At 35.8% G+C, this 24,527-nt stretch overlaps 1 protein-coding gene across 1 annotated transcript in view; it reads left to right on the forward strand.

The window, feature by feature from the left end:
* Positions 1-3,578: 3,578 nt before the first annotated feature.
* Positions 3,579-24,527, forward strand: part of LOC126896495 (neurogenic locus Notch protein) — a 39,127-nt gene continuing 18,178 nt past the window's right edge. The window contains exons 1-4 of the mRNA XM_050669327.1: positions 3,579-4,100; positions 7,944-8,031; positions 23,340-23,617; positions 24,022-24,220. Of these exons, the coding sequence (XP_050525284.1) occupies positions 4,004-4,100; positions 7,944-8,031; positions 23,340-23,617; positions 24,022-24,220 (662 nt within the window). The 5' untranslated portion in view covers positions 3,579-4,003. The remainder of the gene's footprint in view (positions 4,101-7,943; positions 8,032-23,339; positions 23,618-24,021; positions 24,221-24,527) is intronic.

Below are 24,527 nucleotides of genomic sequence, written 5' to 3' on the forward strand. Positions count from 1 at the left end.
TTTTTTTTTAATAAGTTTATTTATAATGAATTAGCTAAACCCATAGGTTAGTAAAAAACTGTCATATTGTTTTTCCATTTTCTACTCCAAATATTTTTTCGAGGGGTGATTTTTATCACCTCTATAATTATTTAATCTAGAGATTCTTAGAATTTGTATGACATTTTAATATTTTGCGCAATTAATGGTAATATGTTACACTGTAAAAATGTAACATAAATTGGTTTTTCATTTTTGAAATTATATAAATACGGAATGAATGAGTCAGTAAAGCATATCCAATTCTTAATCGAATATTAATGACTTCTTCATACATGGTGTTGTTTGGCGAGTAGTACTTATAAGAAGATTTTTTTATATTTTAAACTTATTACAGTTTGGTGCATCGTCCCAAAGCTTCTTAAATCTCTCTTTTGTAATTTTTTATTGTCTCTTAGAATCCCTTTTTTTGAGTGATGTTGTTGACATGTACCAGAGGTATTTTAAAGTCTCATTTAATAAAAATGGTGTTTTATTTTAAACTATTAGACTTAAAATAATGGACAGTACAGATTCCTAATTATCTATGCTTAAATGATGTAAAAACAGTGTATATTTGAAGAATAGTTTTCTTCATAACTTATGATAATAATCACTGAATTAGTTCGAATAGCTCCTGTAACTAGTTTGATCCGACAATTTAAATAGACAGATTCTAGAATTTTTAGGTTTAGTTGGAAGTTAATAGTTGATAGACCCATACTCAATCTAAAACAGTATTGTAGCTTTTAAATAGTGATCAAACTATATTCTTTATGCTCTTTATATATTTTGTGCTAAATTAATTTAATTTTTATATTACTATTTTTGAAATTTTTCTGTTTTTAAATCTAAAAAGTATAAAATTAGCAAATCTGTGTAAGTTGATTTTTTCTAACTCGTTAAAATTAAAATGAGTCAATGAGTAATCAACCTTTATTGGAGACTAAATGTTTTCTTCCCTATATTTTTTAAAAAAAGTATTTCTAAATATGTTATAAATTATTAATACACCAAATACTCCTATTTAAAAAATAAATACAGTCAACAAATTAGCGTCGAAGTGTTTTTTATAATGGTGATTTTAAATAATCTTAAATATCATCTATACTTGTCTTGAAAATGACAATAGAAATTTTTTTAATTAAAAAGTTTGATAATAGAATATTCATTTTAAATCAAAAGGTATATATTATATTTTATAAAGTTACTTTTTAAAACTTTTAACCTTAATATTTTGAAATATTTGTATAATATCAACTATGTTTTTATAAAATACTTATTATGACTGAATAAATGTGTTATTTGTACTAATTATTGATATTTTGGTTTAAATATTCTATGATTCACTATTTTTTTTTTAATTAGTTTAATGTTGGTAAAATACATTTCTATATCTTATTTTAATCGTAGGGGGGTCATCCCCATATTCTAACATTTATAATTCTTATGATGTTTACTGCCACCTTGTCGTGCAGTTGTCGTTCTTGCCCATAAAATTGTTTATTCTAAGAAATTAGCAATATTTAAGTTCCTTTTTTCTAACACAATTAACCTATCTTTGTTTTCAATTTCATGTTTCTTCTTATACGGAAAGTGTCTTATAAAATTATGTTGATACTGAATCAGTCAAANGTAAATATTTTTATTTTTTAAATGTATCTTTGTCATAACAAAAGCAATTCAAAGTTTTTTTTATAAAATAAACAAAAGCGTTCTTATGGAGGGAGGCAAAAAAAAACTTTGAATCGTTCTTATTTCGATGACAAAAAAAGTAAAAGAATAAAATCGTCTTAATATCACTAATGTGTATATTGAAAGGTTATGCTTGCAAATCAGTGTATACCCTAAATTAATAAAAAGAGCTTTTTGCGAAAACACCAATGAATACCGTTATTAATTGTTGTGTTCTCCTCAATGAATCATATAGTAAATAGTTTTATACATTGTACAAAGTTTTACTTTGTTAAAACGAACGGATTATATTACTTTGGAGGAAATTGAGTACTCATTCTTGCATACACGTTAGTGTGACAGTATCGGATTACATCATTTGAGTATGTATATTTATATATATGACATTAGTAGTTCCTGATTTCCTGCTAACAAAACCAAAAAGCAGACAAAGAAGTCTACAGGTTTTTTACGTACTCGAATTTCATATTTAAGCATATAATTTATACATGCTGAAAAATATAAAGTATAAAATATTACAATATGATATCAATTGAAATTATTGACGAATTCAATATTATACAGTGAAGTCAATACTGAAAGATTAAAACTATACTTTTTTAGTTATAATATATATCATATCAACTTTTTTTTAATTTATAGTGATTATTTTTAAAACATGTTTATTAAACTAAACTTTAATAATTTATTTCATTCTTGTATGAAACATAAAACACAAACTCTAGATTTGTATTAAATAAGTATAATTTCATGAACTATCCTAATGAAAAATTTTATCTTTAATAAAAAAAAAGCAAATCAATTTTACATAAAGTATGATAAATTAATATACTGAATAAAAAAATAAATAAATGAAATTTGATGATATTACTATGATACTTCATTAATCGTAACTTAATGATTAATTGTTAATAATTTATCTAAAAAAACAATATAACGTAATAAAATACAGTATGACACTACAACTCTTTTATAACATGTCAGCTATAGATAACTGAATACTATCATAAAGTTATATCACTTTGGGTGGATATTTGGTTGAATTTTTTGGGGGTCAGAATAATTTTTTAAATAATTATCCGCAGGAGCATTTTATTCAATTTAACCACTTAGTCTAACCCATCCCGCAGGGGCATTACTATACGGTTTATATCGTTATTATTGGTCTAAAGAATCAAGTGTCCCAACTTTAGGCTATGCGCCAAAAGTGTTAAAATAACGTATATTTCTTTTTGAAAATATAATTTAAATAATATTCTTACAAGATTTTATAATGCAATTTTTTCTATTCTATTCATATATTAATTATTAAAAATAATTGAAGTACAATCGTTAACAATAATAGTAATATCTTATTATTCAATAAATAAGTTGTGGTACTTATTTTTGATTTGTATTTAAAACGTCAAGTATTAAGGTTGAATGAAGATACTGGCGAGTATGCAATAAATTACCATGGTGAAGTATTTAACAACAACAATATATTAACAATATGAAACATTTTGACTACCAATGGATTCAAAAAGAGCAGGTGGTTGTGATTAAATAAACCGTCCGCTAGGCGTCGCATCATGCGTTGCCCAAGGGAAGAAAGGAAGGAACCAGTCCGTAATGATTGTGAAGAGAGCAGTTCCACCAACGATAATAATTAAAATTTATTTTATAATTGTTAGTTTTTAAATAAGAATTATACTGAACATCGCTAGAAAATTTTTAAATAATTATTAATATCTAACACAGGTCATTTGATATTTTTACAATTATTTTTTGCTATTGCCTACTAACAAATCAGGCGTTCTCTTCTCCCCTCCACAGTTATCGTCCTGCGGCGTACGAATATGGCATCGGTATGCTCGATGGCGGTCCTCCTAGCGGCTAGTTTTGAATAAACCGACGTACTGCGTGGTGGTCCGTGTTGCCGTCCGATCCGCTTCAAATTATTTTTTTAGATTTTACTATTTTTTTAATTTTTATTTTATTTACACGCGGAATAGTGCATGACTACGTATGATAATATTTTACATTTCTGTAATTATTAATATTTATCCGTCGCGACCTTACTGATAGTTTTCGTGGTCGCGTGTGCCCTGTGTAAGTGTTGTTTTGATTGTGCGTGTGTTGCTGTGCTTTTGTCCGTTGTTTTTGATAGCAGTGTGTGCGAGACGGTTATCATGCGCTCCATTGAATTCGGATAAATCTTATTCCACTGGTTTGTATCGATTTTAAATAGAAATCGTTATTGGGCTTGCCAATTGCGATTGCTGCCCTTATAACCGACGACGTACCAACCATGAGGAGAAGACAGCCATGCAGAACTCGGATGGTGGTCGGTGCGAGCATTTTGCTAATATTTTTGACATTGGCTTTAGCACCCGACCAAGCATCAGGTAAAACGCACGTTTACGAATTATTAATGATGAAACATGTACCCCAAAACGTAGAATAGGTTTATTTTCCGTTTTCGATTAGGTTTTTGCACTCGACGGTATTACCTGACTAATATGCAACCTTTACAAAAAGGTGACACAATAGGTTCATAGGCAAAAATATGGTTATGCGATTGAACCTTCGTCTGTTTGATTCATTATTGACGTCCATTAACATTTTACAATCGCATGCAAGTCAGTGTACAAAATAGTGTAAACATATCAGGTGTATAAAAATTCTCTTATAAGATGTATATTGAATTGTTTTCGTATCGTTTCTGTTGTCACAAGTTACACAACAGCTATCTATATGACTTTTGACCTCGGTGATTTCAACGCTGGCTACAGCCGGTATTCTCCTAAAAGCTCATACTTTCTTCGTTATTTGCCGCCGAGTTGTTTGTTTACATTATTTTTTTATAATGCGTATCGCAAAGAAATTTGAACTGAAATTATCAATACTTGTTATCGACTGATTCGTTTGAAATGCGCTGAAGTGAGCTGTGTTTGCTTGCCGTTTCTGCTGTAAGAAAACACGCGTCTTAATCAACAAGTCCCCGTCGTCGCGGTGTGACATCACCCTCGGCTTACTCCCATTTCTTGTCAGCACAATGCAGCCGTCGTCTCCGTCTAACCGATAGACGTGTGTACACCTTTACAATCACAGCTGGACCACTACATAATAGTTTGGAAAAATACATAACTGAACTCAACCGAATGTCAACAATTTTGCATAAAATAACGCCATGATTTTTTTATTATTGGTGTTTAATTAACTGGTCGATGGACAGAGTAGCCGTGACCGTCGTGTAACGAGACGTGTTTAAACATCTATTTAAATTGGTTCATTGGCTCCAAATTATCGACTGCAAATTTAGCGTTAACCCAACAGCCGTGTCACCGTATTACCGAATACGGTTATTGTGATTATTTCGATACTCGTGCAAAGACAATNGTTCATTGGCTCCAAATTATCGACTGCAAATTTAGCGTTAACCCAACAGCCGTGTCACCGTATTACCGAATACGGTTATTGTGTTTATTTCGATACTTGTGCAAAGACAATGTTACCCGGTGCGGCATTACTGTCAATTTTATGAGTCCAGTAATGTATTTTTAATTCTCATTTTGCGCGCTAGCTATTCGCTTTTCAGCAGCACCCGCATTTAATAGTTCGCGGTCCGTCGGTTGTAACGGTTTTTTCACTCCCCCCTCAAATGTGCACTTTGAGCAACCCTGCATTATTTGCTGGCTTGTCACGGTCGGGGAGCCCAAAAACCCTCCGTATGCACACACTATAATGTACAAAAACACAACCCCTACCCGTCCGCTCGCCCTTCCGAACATCTGCCGAGGTTCTCCTTCGTCCGGTAGGTATGCACGGTCTAACCGCCACCACCACTCAATGCATTTGTGCAGCTGTTTTGTATAATATTATATATGTACAGTGTATAATACGATGTATACGAAATTTTCGGGCGTCCGTCCAACACGCGTTTGCCAAACTCCTCGACCAAACAAGTGGTCTCCCGTGGCTTATGACTGGCATTGTAAGAGTAAAAAATACTGTTAAAACAAAATCTAAAAATCTGCTTTGTCTTTTAGGCTAAAGATTTAACGTTAATCGTCTTGTGGGACGTGATTTTTAATCGAGTAACACTCTGAAATAATTCATGATAAAAAACGTTTTGGATAAATGAACAAATGAGAACGAGAAACAATAAACGGAAAGAAGACCACAGGAATGATCGTGACGTTGCACTTTTATTAATTTGTTGTATCAAACACACGCTGAGATGACTGTAGTGTCCGCCGACGATGATAAAACATCATTTCAAATGTTTTTTGTATGTTGAACAATATGAACCGCCATCATCGAATGAGACACTTATTCTATGCGATATTCAATTATATGTTGTTTTTTGATAATTTAAGCTTGTAAATTTTTGTCTTCAAGGATAATTTTACACAAAATGTGTTGTATAAATGATGATCGTTAGTAGGAGTAGATATGGTATCGTTAGATTAAATTGGACAAGTATTCGTTTTGTGTTAAGAGAGAAATGTTTAAATTGTCATATAAAATTAAAAAACCGATAAGAAGGGACTGAATGCGAGTAAAATAATCAGCTATGCGGATAATCCTTTATATAAATTTCGGGATATTTCTATTGTGTTTAGTGGTAGATAACTTTGTGAAATTAAATTGAGATGTTGTCTTTTCATTGTAATTAAGTTTTGTACGTATGAGAGATAAAATTTTAGGATCGATGGAGACAGAATATCAGTTTATGGATATAGATAGTATGTTTATAATAGCTGTGGATATTTTGTGTACATCCGATTTGTTTGGTCGTGAGAAAAAAAAGGCTTAAACGAAGCACGTGTTAGAAAAATATACAAAATCAAGTGTTGTCGCAGATGTATGTTCAGCCTCAGGTACACCCGTAAGGTTTTCGGTCGTCTCTTTTTTTACACAAACACATGTATGCGCTTCTTTCCATTGGCCGCCATGTTGCTGTAGTCGACGAAGTGTATTGTTGTATTGTATGGTATCGCTTTCGTATAATTCAATACTGCTGCCGTTGGTTTATTGCTGGCAATTTCTACCTTTTTTTTCTTAGGATGTGTTATTACATGTATTGAAATCCCAAAATGTTGATGATGGTTTATTATTTTGAGATATCACACTTCATAAATTTGAACATTAGTCTGTGATCGTGAATAGTTCATAAAAACAGTAACTGTACATTTATAATATGCTTTTAATAGCGTAATATATAATAATAAATAAATATAATGGTTATTAAAAATAAAACGTAACCCAAAGTAAACCTTAGCATATTGTAGTTAATGGCGGTAATGATAATCTTTCGGTCGCTTCATTGTTTGAACCAAGTGAATTGAATTGCGACCAAACTGTGATTCTTTGTCTTTATACTGCTGTCTGTATATTATTTTATTATACACTTGTGTGTGCACTGTACATGAATACTTCTATAAGTATATAATGTGTAGTGCGCCACTAGTTTTATTTTATTCTATTAAGCTGCCGCTACGATGATATCATAGACGGCAACAGTCGCCCAGCTATGTTGGCGAATTAACGACCGCTTAATGGATCATTTCCTGCACTGTACGTCCTCTGGACCGGATGAATTCATCATATTTTGTGCCGAACTCGATTGATCGTCGCGAAGGGACCGCTGTAGCAATTGAATTTTCTTTTAATTTAAATATGTAAAATGGGTTTTTTTTAAGTCCAGCTCGTTTATATCACTGATCCTTTTTACGCCAAGAAAAAAAAAGGTATCAACATTTAGGTCAAATGTATCGGCTATTGGTCAGTTTCAAAAAATGGTTACGTTTCTCACGGAGATTCTGAGCAACCCTTTGAGCGGCCATCAAGAGAAAAAAGAAAATCCGTTTTGGTTGTGTCGTAAATCTCTTAGACGTAAAGTGTTTTTCTGAAATGTCGGTCAAACACAGACCTTTTCTTTTATCATGTTACATTACCTACAAATAAGTGGCCGTACACAACGGTCAGGCAGGAATTCAGAGAGAAAAACGTTTGTATGTATAATAGAGGTGTTGTTTGACCGCAAATAGGTGTGCCTTGGTATTTCTTCTACGTTTCCCTAACGCTAAACAAACAAAAAACGCTGCATGATTCTATTCTTACCAAAGATATGCTAATTCTAAAATATTTACTTGCTTACACGGATAATATAGCCGTGCAAACAAAACATGTTAACCATTAATATGAATTGTTTATTTTAATAGTTTCATTGATAATGTTTACAGGATCAACCGGAATAGTGTCATGCTCGCCCAACCCTTGTCTTCATGGAGGCTCTTGTTACATGAAAAGAACTGGAGAATACGCTTGCAAGTGAGTCACAGACAAAGTTGTTAAATAGTTAATTAGTATAACATTTTGCGATATCTTTTACAATAAACTCCAGAGGGATAGGTCAACTTAAGAAAGTTAGATTAGTCACTTAGTATCAATATATGTGTACAAGTGACTAATTGTATTTATTGGGTCTTATATTTAGAACTCGTTAAATAACCAGTCTTTTAACAACACGATACTTTATTATTTTTTATAGGACTAACTTTTTTTTTCATTTTAAGAATTATCTGTGAATTGAACTGTTGTAATATAAAATAATATTGACTTTCATTGCTATGGGTTTTTAATGAGAAATTCGATATTTTGTAATTAAATCTGACTATAAAGCAGCAACTATTATCGTAATACCCACAAGTGAAAATGCTATAACTTTAAAATAAAACAATAATGTTAGTTGTATTGAAAAAAAAACCCTGCTTACAGTAGTAGTAAAGTTGAACTATGATTCCATATGCTTCAAATTTCCCACCAATCAAAAAATAAATTATTTTGCTATTACCTTCTATTAGGTTTTTTCATTTATTCGATGATGAAAAATTTCTCGTCAGGTAATATCGAAAATGATATTTCAATTGTCTTAAATTACTGCTCGTATCTTGGTAATACTGTCAGTGTACCTGATAACTTTCCCGTAGAATAACCATTATCCGCATTGAATGATCTTAGGGAAGCAATTATCGGAAACGTTGCAAGACTTGTCCATTATATTCAACCGTTAGTATTGAATAGTAACAGTGTACGCGTAGAGAAGTTAAACCACGTTTTTGCGTGGGATTTTTAATAACAAAATTAATAACTAAACAATTTTTTTTATGTTTTCATAAATTCTATTTCTTATAACAACGTATTAGTAGCCCATAAATACAAATTAAGTTATTACTGCTTTCACGTGAGAATTAAACATTTCGAGATCATTCTTAACTAATTGTTATTAGATTCACAGCCTATGATATAAACATTCATTAGACTATCTGACTATACATCATAATGTTCACTATAAAAGAACACTATATTTTTTTTTTAGTTCAATGTGTCCGACACATTTTGTTTACTTTTCTTTTGAATAATTACTGTTGTTATCAAAACGGACAATGTGGGTATGAGACAGTGGACCGTGTCCAAGCGTCTTATATCAGGATCGGTAAATCATCGCTGGCAGTAGCGTGGGCGTACGGCCTTGAATTTTTGGTCGTTAAACGTAATCATGTCTTATAGATGAGATCGTTGACCAAAGATAATAGAATTTGTCACGGGCGCCGCCGAGTAAAACACACAAGCTTTTTGTTTACATTACGCCGGTACAAAAGAAAATTTTAATCGATTATCTTGATAGTCAACGGTCTAATAGAAAAGAATCGGTGTTCAGTGGTAATTCTTAGACTCATCCCTTATGCGTGAGAAATGGGTTAGAACTACTGTCAACTGATGGTTTTTCTATGTGTTAAAAAAAAATTAAAATTGAATCGCTCCCCAAAAGGTCGTCGCTACTAATTTGAACGTTTATAATGGTACCAATGGGAAAAAATCATAAAATATGTTTCGAAAAAATACATGGAACTCGACCAGGAAAATTCGATTGACAAGAGGTGACTCCAGGAGTCCCGTGTTTGGCATTCTTTTGTGGGAGATGGAAATTACATTATGCACGGTGTATTGTTGGAGCTAATAGGCAACTCTAACAAAAAAGAAATAATGAAAATCGTCACATTTTTACCACTAATAATATCACGAACAACAACACGATTTACATTTTTCGATGGTGTATTTATTGTACACATTACGTATGTGTGGTGTGCGAGTCAAATCGATAATGACAAAACCTCATATGCATAATGTACGTTCAACCATGATAAATTTTATTAAGATTCTCTCACAACGAGTAGGCAGTTATAAAATAATAACAATAATTCTTGGAAGCTTTTTTTCTTTATGTTTATTATTCATCGAGCAACGACGATGGTCTTTATTGTCCTCGAAATCAATCTGCCGTAATCCTTCGCACACAACAGAGAATACATAGAAACATCCTGTTCCGTCTCGAGGCTTTTTAGACGAAATTTACAACGTTGCTAAGGCCTTTTGTTTGCTCGTTAACGACTATCGTTCAATATATTCACTTTGAGGTACACGAAAAGATTCTGCGTGCTTGCGTTGTTAAATAATAATTAGCAAATTAAAATTGTTAATCGACTAATTAATAACTCTTATTTTATACATTTTTATTATTATTTATAAAATTTATTTCATTAATTGCCAATTTATTTACCTCGCAATGTGTAGATTTTTTTTTTTAATTTGTAACTTTTGTTGCGCGTCTCTTGAAGAGAAAGGGCACCGTCGGTTCCCACGGAGAGCAGTCGGCCATAGTACCTGGTCAGGTGAACAGCAGCAGCTATGCGCGCGAGCGCAACACGGCCTTCCGGAGGCTTTCCGTACACATCGTTCTGACACACGCACAAACCTTACCTATCAACGCGCCACGTTATAATTGCACAAAGTGTATTATATTCGACAACTAATTAAAGAAAAAAAAAATCTAAAACCCGCAGTTTGACTGACAATATCGAAATCGGCATACGAGTTTATTTAAATGTGGTTATATATTTAAACATAATAAAAAAAAAATATGTTTGACTAGTAACAAAAATAAGTCCAATGCCAAATTAACTGTGTGATTGCGACCATATTATTTATTTTAAGAGAGTTTGGGTCAATAACATACATAAATAATATGCTCTTCGTTTCTCACAGTAGACCGGTTCGGTAGGAACTCGAAATGTCTTTTCCGAACATTTATTTCGAGCGAAATTTACATTTGACATCGATGCTATTAACAGCTACCATCATTATAATATTTGTCACACAGAACATTAACTATTGAGCGATAGTCGTCGTGTACGTTTGGGCTTTCGGAAATTGGATTGGCATACGGTCGTTAAACGAGAAGGGGCAATTGATTACGGACGGCATGGCTACAGATTGTAGCGTTGGAGCGAGGGGTACTGTTCAAAAAAACAATTGAGCGTGTTACGATCTGTGTCTCTCTCCCTTCTTCCAATCCCTTGGGCTAATTCGACGATGATAAAAAAAATCACCACCCTCGATTGCACTACTATAAACACCATTTGGCGCTCGATACCCGTCCAAGTCGACTCGAAGAACCAGTTTTTTTTATATATTGTACATTATCTCTAGTTCAATATACACACTCCAAAACGGTCGTATATGATGAAAATTAGGCTGTTATCGATTAGAATATCTCGTGTATTTTATGGTAACAAATACACATGCGGTTTGAGTTATGTGCGTTTGAACTGGTCCAGGTCACCGAATGTTATCCAGCGACATAATATTATTAAACCAAAAAAGCTGGACATATGTAATTTTAGTTAGGTAAATAATATTATTACGTCGGCCACCACCGCAGTATCTCAACAAAATCAGTGTACATCTTGACTAAGTTACCGTGTAGCCGCTATGCGGTCTTAGGTACCTTCTCACATACCTACATACGTAATGACTCATATAATTATACGGTTACACTAGCAAAACATCGTACATAGTCAGTGCAACAGAAGCGCGATGTATATAAATATTCCGTTCTTTTCATTATGAAGTTATTTAAATTAAATATTCTACGTGGTAGTCAGTATCCTGCAATTACAAACCAAATTTTATGTTCATGTATGTGTTGTCAGACAAAAATAAAAACACAATAAAAGTAATAAATCTTAATAATTAATCAATCTCTCGAGCGTTGCGTAATGAATGAAATAATTTTTTAATAATTTGTTTTTATCATTCTCTTAAGTAATGTTAACACGCATACCTAAGATTTGGTTTATGTATGTACGGTTGCCATAATACGGAAAACCTTTTTTTCTTGTTGCTATTATTGAATACTCAATGTATTTTGTTCGAAATTAATAAAAAGAACACTCGTGACCGAGTTTTATCCGTTGTGTATACCATTGGGATAATTTATTGTGGCGAGAGATTTTTCGGCATCACCCCCGCCGAGGTTGTTTTATTATTATTTATTTTTTTTACAATGAAAAGGGTGCAGTTGGGTCTCGCGTCGTACAAACCATCTGGTCACGGTTAGCCGAGTACGACGAAAGAGTAATTAAGCTGGGTATTGTGTCGCACGGGACGTTCGACGTCAGAGGTGACATATCATCGTCGTCCCGTAACGCATGTACTTTGTAAGTATTACTGTGAACGCTTATTGCATCATTGCTGGCCGATCGCTTAACAGTAGAAAATGGTAATAAGTAATGGAAAAAATAGGGGTCTCGAGCAGGTGTACAGAGTGATACTGTATAAACGTTGGTAGAACAAACCATTACCGAGAGAATATCTCGGCAGCGGCCCTATAATTTCGGAAGGTAGTCCATTTCGCTAGAAGAATTATGATTGTATGCGTACCAACGGATACGTTAGAGGTCCTGTCATCCCGGCACCGCCTACTCCTACTTCGGGTTCGGATCAACGTGCCACTTAAAAGAAGCCTATAGTAGGAGGGGCAGACTGAGCTAAGAGGAATAAGAAAAAAATAGAAACCACTTAAGAGCGGTTTTGGCTTCGGGCGAAAACCGAGCCGAACCATCAATTTGGTCGGCGGCGTCGTGGCCATTACCCCGCGCGCTTACCGTTCCTGGAGGGGTCCATGTACATCATATATACTCGTTTCTTCATCTAGCCGACGACCAAAGTGTACACACAATGTTCATACACTTCCATCCCCGGCCGTCTTCTTATCTGTCCCAAAAATCACCGAGACGTGACGGTACGGATCACTTTTATTTGTCTTCTTGTGCTAGTCAGGAAATACCATTGCGCCGTGCACGGACCGCTAAAGGACAACCGCCGGCGTACGTTTAAGTGTTTTAACTTTCCAAACCTGCAATAAGTGCGCATAAAGTGCACACTGACCCGTCTGACGTTTTCGTTAGTCTCACGTAACGATTTCGGTGTGACTAAGTACTTTTAGATAAACTCGAAACAACCTCAATTATATTAAGAGCTCATCAGTGTTACATTTAAAAGTATACGACTGCTCAAAGTCGACCATGCCCTTAAACACTTCGACGTGTGCAGCTATGTCTTTTATTCTTTCGATTTTTTTATTTCAATATGATTACCGTTAGCGCTATGGATTCAAATTTTAAAGCCGCAACACGTGGTCGTCATAATGGTTGACGTAAGCTTCCATTCTCACGGTCGATGATCGTCGACACATGGCGAAAATTTGTGTCCATAGTCGAAAACATTACACGACTGTGACGCAGATGACACACGATGGGTTTGGAGACATTTACTCGGTTGCTCACACGCGTGCCCTCTCATGATGTCATATAGCTGAGAAGGGGTATAGGCTCTTGTATTAAGTGACTTCTATGGTACAACGACACTCAAAGTCTAATGTTAAGTGGAGTTTTTTGTTTCTTATTATTATTATTTTTTTTATGTTTAAAAAATGTATGTTATAGCTGTAATAAATCCGGAGTGAGACGTAACAAATAAGAGCGCTTATGACCTCTCACTAGCAGATTACAAGAAAACAAGTACTTCTTGTCATTGTATATATTTTTTTATTCAACGTTACATTATTCTTTATGTCTTCTCTTAGCGTCCGACACAAATCCGGCCCAGAAGGACAACAGCGCTGACATACCGAAACCGACCAGATCTGAATTCGCTTGCGTAGGAGTGTGTGCATATTATATACTTAATCGTTTTTATTACCTACCCTTTATTTTCTGTTATTTAGCAAGGAAACATTTAAATATTTTAATATTGAATTTATTATACAATTAAAACTAATAAGTCCTAATGTTATCATTCAATTAAAACGTATCTTTTTGTAACGATTATAGTTATAGTCTAACGCGATCGAGGGCTTTTTAAGATATTTGCAAGTATAGATTAAAACTACACGTGTTCACTGTATAATAATTTAAACGGGATTTCTGTCACTGGCATTGACAATTACAATTAGTTATTCAAAGTACGTATGATTATTTTTTGCAGTGTCCTCGACGACCTCGAAGACTCCCCGTAATACACGTCTAGAGTTGAAAGTATATATTTATTTTTTATATGCGTATAATGTATTTGTTTTTTTTTAATATTTTCAATTTGTTATTTTTGAATACCACTGCCACCTTTACGATTTTTGCGTGGGACTCACCCTGAAATACATATGTTAATTTTTTTTCATTTGACATGCTCATCATAAAATCAGCACGTTCTTCTTTTACATTCTTAGACCGCAGTGGTCAGCAACATTATTGATTTATGTAAAACGTCAATCTTCTATTTTACATAATATTATTCTGTACTAAGCAAAAACGCATTGGTAGGGAGTTTAACAATTGACCAGGTGTAAACCCGAGAACTCTTGGATTTATCAACGTATAGTATTTTAAACATGTTTTTAAGGAGGGGTTTACCATTTTACCTTCCTTGTAGATACGCGACAGTTATATGCATGTGGTTAAGTGTAAAATTAGTATGAATATATTTAATGACATTTAAAATTGATTTAGCTAATACTTGTATACTTGCTTGGCAGTATATATATTTCTAAGACCAATAATTGGTCTCAGATTAATTAGTCACATTAACTGTTATGCTAATCACCCATAATAACTGGTTTTGATTTAATTTTGTTTATGTTTGTAAAAATTTACTTACAGAATATTAGTATTAGTATTCAAATGGATTATGAAATAAAAAATTGCGGTTTTCAGTTATTAACTTTGTTGTGTTTGTGAGTAAAAGTTTGTGCAATGGATTGGATTTATTAATTTCAATTAAACGCATATCATTAATGATAACGAAAATTTAAATCTAATGGATAAAAATCGTTAAAAAAATCATTGACGACAAAATGTATTGAGAATCATTAAAAAGGTGTGATACGTTGTTCAATAGATTAAAAGTCAAATATATTCAATAATTGCATTTGTCCTCACTTAACCAACGGCAAGTAAGCAATTTGATGTTCTACGAATTTTCGTTGAATGAGATTTGATATTTCATCGTCAGCATACATTTTTGTTATGCTTACACGAGTAATGATTATTGTCATGACGTTGTTCTTAAAAAAAAAAAAACAGTAAGTGATTAGCGATTAATCATATTTTTTCCTTATTTCGCTTTTCATCGGTATAGACAAAATGGATCGATAAACATAACGTCAAGTTAATTGATGCATTGCGATTAAAGGCCAAGTCCAATGTCGTTGAATTGTTTAGAATTGATTGTTATTTAAAGATGTTTGTCTTTAACTGTGTGTTTTCTCGGAAAATTGACACGATAGTTTACTTTTAAATATGATACAGAATAATAATCATAAAATTATATTTATAATTATCAGTATATTGTTAAAAAAAGACGCTATGTATTGTACACATTTTATCAGTAAAGTTTCTCGGTTCACACAAATCAATTTTTCAATGCGTAGAATTTCATTATTAAACATACTTTGTCCGCTACATAGTTCTCAAAAAAATCATTGATCGGAAGTTGATAATTATGAGTTTTGCGCAATGCACAAGAATTAATTATCTTTGGATTATTTTTTCATAGAAGATATTTCATTACGCCGCTTGTGTCCAGTGATTTGAATATAAATAGGTTTTCATATGAAATTATTTTGGGAGTCATTAGTATTTTTTTGTGCGCTTACAACTACTGCCTACTCCATTATTTTTTAAGCAAGGTTTACATTTTTACTGTTCAATTTTTATTATTATTAATTTTCTGTTTGTGTGTGGCCGCCCCGTCGATGCGGTAGTGGCGCTTATAAGCATTGATATTAACAAAAATATCCTTTTTTTTTTATCGTCCGTTCATTAATAACGCCCGGGGCCATCCGGAGGCATTAATCATTCGGATGTCGTCATTACAAGTTTATTGAAATCGACTGATGCCAGGCGTGCGCGAGACCGATTTTTTCTGGACGGCCGGGTCATAAGACCGAGCAACAGTCGGTTCAACACAACAATATATTAAAACCGGTTACTTCTGCGGCCCCTCAGCGTGCACTGTGCAGATGACACTCGGCGGGGGATAAAAATTACCTTGTTTTGTCACAGTCATCGGTAAGCCACGTTGCAGCAAAAGGAAGCGTACGGGACGGGTTAATAAATCGTGCGCTGATTTGCGGGTCGACGTTTCATAAATTTCGTTGGAATACATAATTATGTAAAACGCAGAGAACTATGACATATAACAACGTGATTTTATCAACTCTTGTACATGTTGTGTTTTTGATGCACGTCTAAAAAGAATGTGGCCAAACCCTTTGTTAACTAGCGAATATCTTGTTTCGACTTACATGTATATACACTATTTTTTTAATTATTTGAAAACGAGCGTTTATTCGTAGACTCGCACGATTGTCGCGCTGTTTTTTATTTTTCCTTTAACGTCATGAGATTCGGTAAATCGTTAGGGTAACGACACCGTTTAGTACATGTGTTCAGCAAATGTAGTAACTAAACTGTTTGTTTCCTTGGGGAGAGTTTTTTACAAATTCATCCAATGGAAAAAACCATCACGAGTGTGGGAGAAGACAAAAAGGCGCTGTGAAAACAATGGCTGCTTCGTATCTCACAAAAGTCGCGGTTCTCTACCATTATTATTACAATACTTTTAATCCGTCTGAACGAGAAGAAGTGATAACCGGCGCTGCTTTCACGTCTTGCAAGTAGACAAGTCCATTGTGTGAGTGGGCACCGTACACGTCTATAAGAATTATTATGATGTACAGTGTCCGTCTATTCTATGCAGCGTACAGAAGTGCTCTCTGCTTTTTTTACACACGATCGCGAACGACCAACCTGCGGGTTTATACCAATCCGATATTATTTCTATTTGAACCGCAACCGTTTCTCGTATGTACACTCGAACCGTGACCGTTTTTCTATAATATATATCTTGTAAGAGCCCATGATGGGCATGCCTCCTGTACACGTACATACAGTGTTTACATTGTGATCTTCTTGACATTGGAATTCCGTTGCGTCATCGACATCATCGCTCCGTGTCCGATCAATAGCCGTTCAATCTCGGACCATCCCAATGACAGCGGTGTCGAGCACTACATAGTTATAATGCATAGCGATTGACAATGTCCGTTTGTTATCCGGCCCAACGACTTTGGCGACGTTGAGAGCAGACCTGGTGTCGAAACATAAGAACCAGTAGCAGCACCCCTTTCTTTGGTTGTCATCATCAACCCTTGTGCGTGAAAAAAAACCGGTAGGGGTCTTTGGGGTCATTGTAGCGGCTTTAGCTACGACATGGCAGATGTTCACGACATTTTAACGGTTACTGAAGACGCTGTTGCCTGTTGTTCGGCGCAGAATTTAGTGTGCTTTAGTTTTATATCCACCTACACGTATCTCGCACGTTCATAATGACACATTGCAGTTATGAATATAATAGCCGCAACCCTTCGTGATCCATATCGATCATCACGACTCGTTGGATTTGCCTGGGTTTTATACTACACTCCAGTGTTGTGTATCTGTCGTGGGCCATAGAAGAAGAAGAAAAAAAGAGAAAGTTACTCTACTCAAAGAACATTTCTGTTCATTCTTCATGTTTAATCTATATTATCTAAGTATGCTATCGTTGGAGCTTCGCACGTCCATGTTTTGGGTGTTACAAGTTGCGATTGCGAAATCTCACTAAACATGCGCGTTGCACTTCTTACTTGTTAATGTTGTTTTGTATCTTTTGGCTGTTGGTGACTCATCATCATTTAATTTAAGAAATACGTTAAAAATTACTCACTGTAGTCCGCATAAAAATAACCAAAATATTTTACATAGTTAAAGTTAATTGTTGTTTAATGAGCAAAATTATTTAGTATGAAAACAATTGTATACAATTTATTATTATAATTAAATATTTCCGTAAAAATAACATTTAGTTATAAAAATTAAATTATTATTTGAAATTCATTAGTCATCTTAATTCTGTGACAATTTAACCCGCCTCTTAAAAAATGCAAAACCTGTTTTTTGTAAAAAAAAAAAAAATATGAACAAACTTATCGAGTGTCGCCACTTGTTGATGGAACAATATCACTGCAGTATTATTTTTTGTTAATAATAATCATTGCGCGGTGTTAGGTGTCATCAAGTTTTCATGTTCTCCCATTACCTATAACATACCTTCATCTTTTTTAATATATAACGAAGGTTGTTCGTTCGAATCCTATTTCTTCGCGTGGAACAAATATAAATAAAAGTTTTTTATGTGAAGTGTCCCGTCGACATTATTCTATTGTAATGTTTTGTCGTTTTACTTCCTTCACTCCACCAACTAATACATATCGAATGTAGTTTTGCACGGCTCACACAGGAGACAGTAGTTGTCTGAATATTAAATCATTATTTTATGTATAATTGCGGGTAGATTGTTTGGGACCGGGTAGTTTATTGTTTGTTTTATAAATAATACGAAAAAGAAGAAATAAATTCAAAATTGCGTATCGATTACTCATAGATTTCTGCACATTTCCAGATGTCGAGTGATGGCTTGCGGGCCAACATGACTCTGGACTTTGTCGGAGAAAAAAACTGGATTTTTTTCTTTCTTCCGTCGTATCTATTATCCACCAGCAGCGACCGCAGACAATAATTATCATCTTGCAATCCATTTTTCTTTCTCTTAGCCGGCAGCTCTCTTGTATAAGACAACAAACTGTCTGTAATTGTTCTGGAATTTCAATCGGTGAATAGCCCGTAATAGAAATCATTATTTTCTGACCTTTGAGTCTGGTTTGTGTATCAATGCATTTCTTGAGTAATCTTTTCAGTATATTTCACCCGTCACTCGTTTTTAAAGAGAGACGTCTAGTAGCTGTTGATTACAATTTTATGGTAATCTCATGTTGTGTTATCGTATACCATATAAATGGTAGAATTGCGTATTTTATCAGCGACGCCATGTGCTAATCTAGTAATTAAAAATTTTATACACAAATCTTTTGTTGCACAGCTACTTGATAATTATTTTACAAGTATTTCATGAAATCGTGTGGGGGTCCGAAAAATAAGTGAGTTTTCGATATCGTCTGTCTGAGAATGAACAGAGAAAGAAAATAGCAGATGTTCATAAACACGTTTTGCTTCTTTATATTTGACACACATAGCACCCGACAGCCGCACGTTTGATACCGATTGAATACAAGGGTGTTCATTGTTAAACAAAATATAGTCTGGAGATTTGAACGAGACAAAATATTCCATCTGTACGCATATTTTTTACTGTCTACCGAAATGACGAAAAAAAAAATATTTCTAAAAAACGATCGTTGTTATTATTTAGTGATCAGCACTTTTTGCCGTCTATGTAATTCATTTGTATTATCAAAAAAGAGCACGGGCAGAATATTTTTATTTTTTTGCAACGTTAATTATGTAATTTTTCAGTGAGTTTAAAAGGTAAACTGATTGGTGCCGTCAAAATGAAGTACGACGGTTGTTTACGACGTAATAAAATATATGATGGAAGTAGCGAATTGATTTCAGCGGCAAGTTTTCATTTTTTTTTTCCTTTTCCATAAATCAATCATAAAAACCTCACTTGCTAATAGTAGATGCGTGGACGGGCGGAAGCCGATAACCGGGTTATTACCGAGGAAAACTTATGTATAAGGCACATAGATACGAGTGTTGGTCAGAGAAGAGAGAGTGGTGAGGTGCTGCAATAATGTTCGGTGGTCATAATTATGAAAAAAAATCATCCACTTCTCTCTGGGTGTGTACCGCACGTTCGACCGGCGGCAAAATCCTCTGTTATTATGAAAAATGTCCTGTTCATATACATTATGTAGTAAATGTACACACGGTTGCTGTATACCGCGACCGATGTGCTCCTCACGAAACACGATATCGTCTTGTTGTGTGCTGATCATCCGGAAACGAAATCGATTGCAGCGGCTCTTCTCTGTCGTTTTGTAATAATTTGCATTTTTATCTTCTGTGACGTTGCGGAGAGCATTTATCACGACACCGGTTAATTAATTAATTGGCCGTGCAATAGCAATTATATTGTGCACTAGGTCTAACCGTCGCTCGGTTTATTGTTTGCTTAACGAGCCAGATTGCCGTGCGCATGTATCCGTGTAATAGTATTATTGTAGATTTGTTCATCGTTATGGCAGTGTCATTAATTATACGCAGCACAAGAGTACCATTGAACAATTGTAAGTAATCCGTATGCAACGGTGCGGTGCGATACTGGCGAATAAACGACCAACGAAATGTTGGTCTTTGGAATAAAAAAAATCATCCATTTATTTACGCGTTTCGCTATTGTACCTATACGGTGTATTGCCCATAGCTATGCGAGTAAAAGAATAAAAAACGGACGTCAACGAACGGCTGGTTTGCGTGTCGCATATTGTCCGTGAAAAAGCAAGAAGAATGCTAATACCTGTGCGGTAACGACAGCGCCGTGTCCTCCGGCCGGTCCGTACAATACCGGGAGCCGAAGGTCTTTTGGCTGTTGTTCTCTGCGCTACGGCGGCAGCTCAGTGCGGCGGTGGTAGTGACGGCGCGCGTCCGGGTACTTTGACCCATGGGCAGACCCGTTCACGCCCACCAATATCAATAGCCGTAATGATACCATGTTTTCGCGGTTTGCATGTGCGCACACCGAGTGCATAGTTATTTTTATTTATCTGTATTCTTCCCCTTCGATCGTTGCTTAGCGATTTGTTAATTATCAATCGAATTGCCCACTGCGAATCGTTTCGAGATCCGTCGCCGGCGCTCGTGGGCAGTACGAAACGCTCTTTGCCCGTCACCATCACAAATGTGTAATTTAAGTGTTCGCCGCCGACACCACAGTATCCCGTACGGCGCTATGTTGTACCCTAAAGAATAAATTAATTTATAACGATTTTTGTTCTTCTGTGTACAATGGCGTCCGTTGAATCGACATTCTCGGCGTGTCCGACACCAAATATTCATAATAATAATAATAATGAGAGTCTTTGTTCGGGCGTTTTATTTATTATTCTATATAAAGACGTCGGTACGCGATGAATAAGTAATCAATTGTAATTTTTTGTAATAACACATACATCTATAGCTCACAGCGTATGTACACAACACTACGGTCGATGTGAATTACTCTCCGGTCTATGTCGCCCTTGTGGTGTTCCACGTTATTTCATGCGCGAGCCAAAGGAGAGAATTGCACGTCCGAGACATCGGCGGAGTTAAACACCTAGACGCGTGTAAAAATAAAATTGCGATATTCCAACAAAACCCGTGTATGTATTGTGCTCGAGTAACGCGATACACGAGAAAACGTCCGAGCGGTAAAGACCCACCCCATTGTATGCCGTTGAGGTATATGGTATCGAGGCCACCGCAGTTGTATATACATACGACTTTGTGAGGTGATGCACGTGTGATTTAATGTTATCCGACCGTCTCGTCGTGCGCTTGTAACAAATTGGCGTTGTACATGCACTTCGCCGGCCTTAGTACATCTTTTATTGGCCGGCACCTAGTGTACGCGGCCGCACGCAATTTCGTATGCACACGCCGTCCGCTTGGCGTTGCGGCCACCAGCAGTTTTATGCGTGTATGCAGTTTATTGGCGCGGCCAAGAAAATAATAAAAATCAACGTACTACACCCGCCGATGCGTAAGAGTTGACGGAACGGTGGCCGCGCAAAAACGCCACGAAAACCCGGCGTGCAGTGTACGGCTGTGAACGCGCAAGGCGATGCTGCGGGTTTTTCATTAACAGACACGACCGTTGGCGGCTATCGGTGGAACGAATTGTTACGTGGAGTCGCGCGAGGTAATAACAATGTCTGGGGTTATTATTATTATGTTACATTATTATGCATGGGCAGCACACAATAGTATTAGTGACTAATTATTCGTAACGCGAGAAATGAACGAGGTATATTTTGAAATTAATGGCGTTGGAAAAATTGGCCCTGTGCATTTTGTGTCTAATTACGATTGGTGGTAGCGGTTGCTACTCGCTGGATGATAGTCGTATTGTGTGTAATGACGACGCGACGATGATTACGCGTTTAAATCTCGCCGGACGACGAGGTAGCTGTTGGTCTAGTCGATTTTAAACTTAATATTAATAATATTTTTTACTAACACGGGCCACGCGGTACGCGTTTGTGAGACCGGGAAAGGGAATAAAAAAAAATTATCGTTTGTTGTTAGTAAAATATTAGACCCGAGATCATTAGGTTCTTTCGTGCCGTACGCAGGGCCGTCCGTATCTCCTTCACGGTCGACGGAACAATCCATTAACGCGCGAGCCACTACGGTAATCCGACCCCCGGGCCGTCCGCTTGTGTTTGACGACAAAACGAGAATGGGAAAATAAGAAAAATCACCTTAGGTCGCCCGCAGGCTAATGGACGTCCAGTAAGATTTTCGGTGTGGATTTTTGTAACAACAATTATTATTAATAGTACAAAAACGGAAACGCGCGTTGCCTGCAACGAATTTATTTTTCATAAAATTTTGTTCAATTAAAAGAGCACTATGAATACTCTTATTGTGTAGCAGTCAACTTTTATTTGAAAAAAAAAAACAGACAGAAACTCGGATGCAAATATGTTGATACCATAGAAGTTTATACAAAAGGAAATAGTTTCCTGGATTTCTGTTCGATTAATCACGAGACGCGCTTAGTGTTTGTGTTGGGGCTGTGCATTGAGCAAACCCGTCACACTCAACCCATAACGATGCAGATTCGCGATTATAATATTATTATTTTAGATATAAAAATGCACAAGTCGCCCGTAGGTGATCTTCTGCGTGTACGGCGTATACGTCGTCTTGCGGTAACGTTGCCCGCATCTTGTCTGCTATACGGAACCGGTCGACCGAATCCGAATTATGGTTGGAGATACGATCTGGTTTTTTTTGTTTTAAACAATATTTCCAGTGGTCTTCGCCTCGACCCGGTCACCCTCCGCCCTCCGCCCTCCGCTCGTATAATATTTTATTTATCTCGGCATCTCGTGACCGCTCCTTGTCCACAATGCGCGAGCACACACACAAGAACGTGCTCCGGGCGGCCAATATTTTATTACATGACGTCTTCTCTCTACCCCAGCCTCGCACACCAGCTCGCCTATCTATACGTTATGCCGTATTATTATTATTATTATCATCTTTTTTTATATGTATACACACATTTATTCTATACACTCTCCGTATATAATACAATAACAATAATAATAAACTACCCGTTCATTGTTTTAGTTGTACTGGATTGTTCGTGGGCCCGTATTGCCAGTGGAAAAACCCGTGTCATACAGGACCCGTGCCTCGGTGCCAGAACGGAGGTACGTGTGCCGTCACGCAACTGTCGCCACACTCTCAGCCTGGATTCGCGTGCCAGTGTCCACTAGGGTTCACAGCGTCCCTGTGCGAGATACCCATTTCTAATGCCTGTGATTCGAAACCTTGTCAGAACGGAGGCACGTGTTGGCTACACGATATCAAGGAGCATCGATGCAACTGCGCTCCCGGATTCACAGGTAAACAAACCAACTGGTCAACAATAATTTTACTTAAGAAATGTTTTTATAGTTTTTTCGCGTTTATAACGACTATTTTCTGGATATTTTCGAGTGAACTTGGTTCACCGCTAGTTATGATCGTTTGGACTGTCGTAAAATTGTCATGAAATTTCCTGATCCTCTAGTTTAAACCGTTATTCTATGGATTTTTTAAACATCCCGTTAAAAGCCATATTTTTCTTCGACTAAAAAAGAGTGATCGAAATAGGATGTAGGTTCACTAAAAGAATTTTTAAACTTTCCACAGACACTTCTGTGACTTTTTGATAAATATAACAAAAATGTATTTTACACGTATAGAAACGCTTTATTTTATCAATTATGAATTGAGCACAAGTCAATGTTACGTTTAATGTTTGCAGGACCGAATTGTGAGCTAGAAGATCACTGCGCGTCGGGTCCGTGTAAAAACGGTGCCGAATGCAAGTCCCAAGGCGATTCCTACGAATGTACGTGCGCCCCCGGGTTCACGGGCCCAACGTGTTCAGAAGACATCGAGGAATGTTCGACCACGGTGCCATGTGTACACGGACAGTGCGTCAACACGCACGGATCATACGCGTAAGTTATAATTATTATTGTTGTTGTGTATGTGAGGGGCCATAGTTGCGGCCTAAAAGCGGATAATTGTGTGCCGTACTCATAAAACATGCGCATAATGGAAAACTTGAAGCCCTTTTTCCGGTTGGTCGCCTAATTAGCGAGTCGAAACGACTGTAAGATAAACGTCGGACAAAACTTCGAGAACCGGATTTTTGGGACATTACGATTGAGTTGGGATTATTATTTTAATACATGTTTATTATTTGTATCATAACGGACAGCCATGTTGTGTGCAAAGAGAGAAACGAGGTGATTAAAATATAAT

The sequence above is a fragment of the Daktulosphaira vitifoliae genome, unplaced genomic scaffold (genome assembly GCF_025091365.1).
Source record: "Daktulosphaira vitifoliae isolate Bord-2020 unplaced genomic scaffold, ASM2509136v1 Scaffold_1, whole genome shotgun sequence".
Lineage (NCBI taxonomy): Eukaryota > Metazoa > Arthropoda > Insecta > Hemiptera > Phylloxeridae > Daktulosphaira > Daktulosphaira vitifoliae.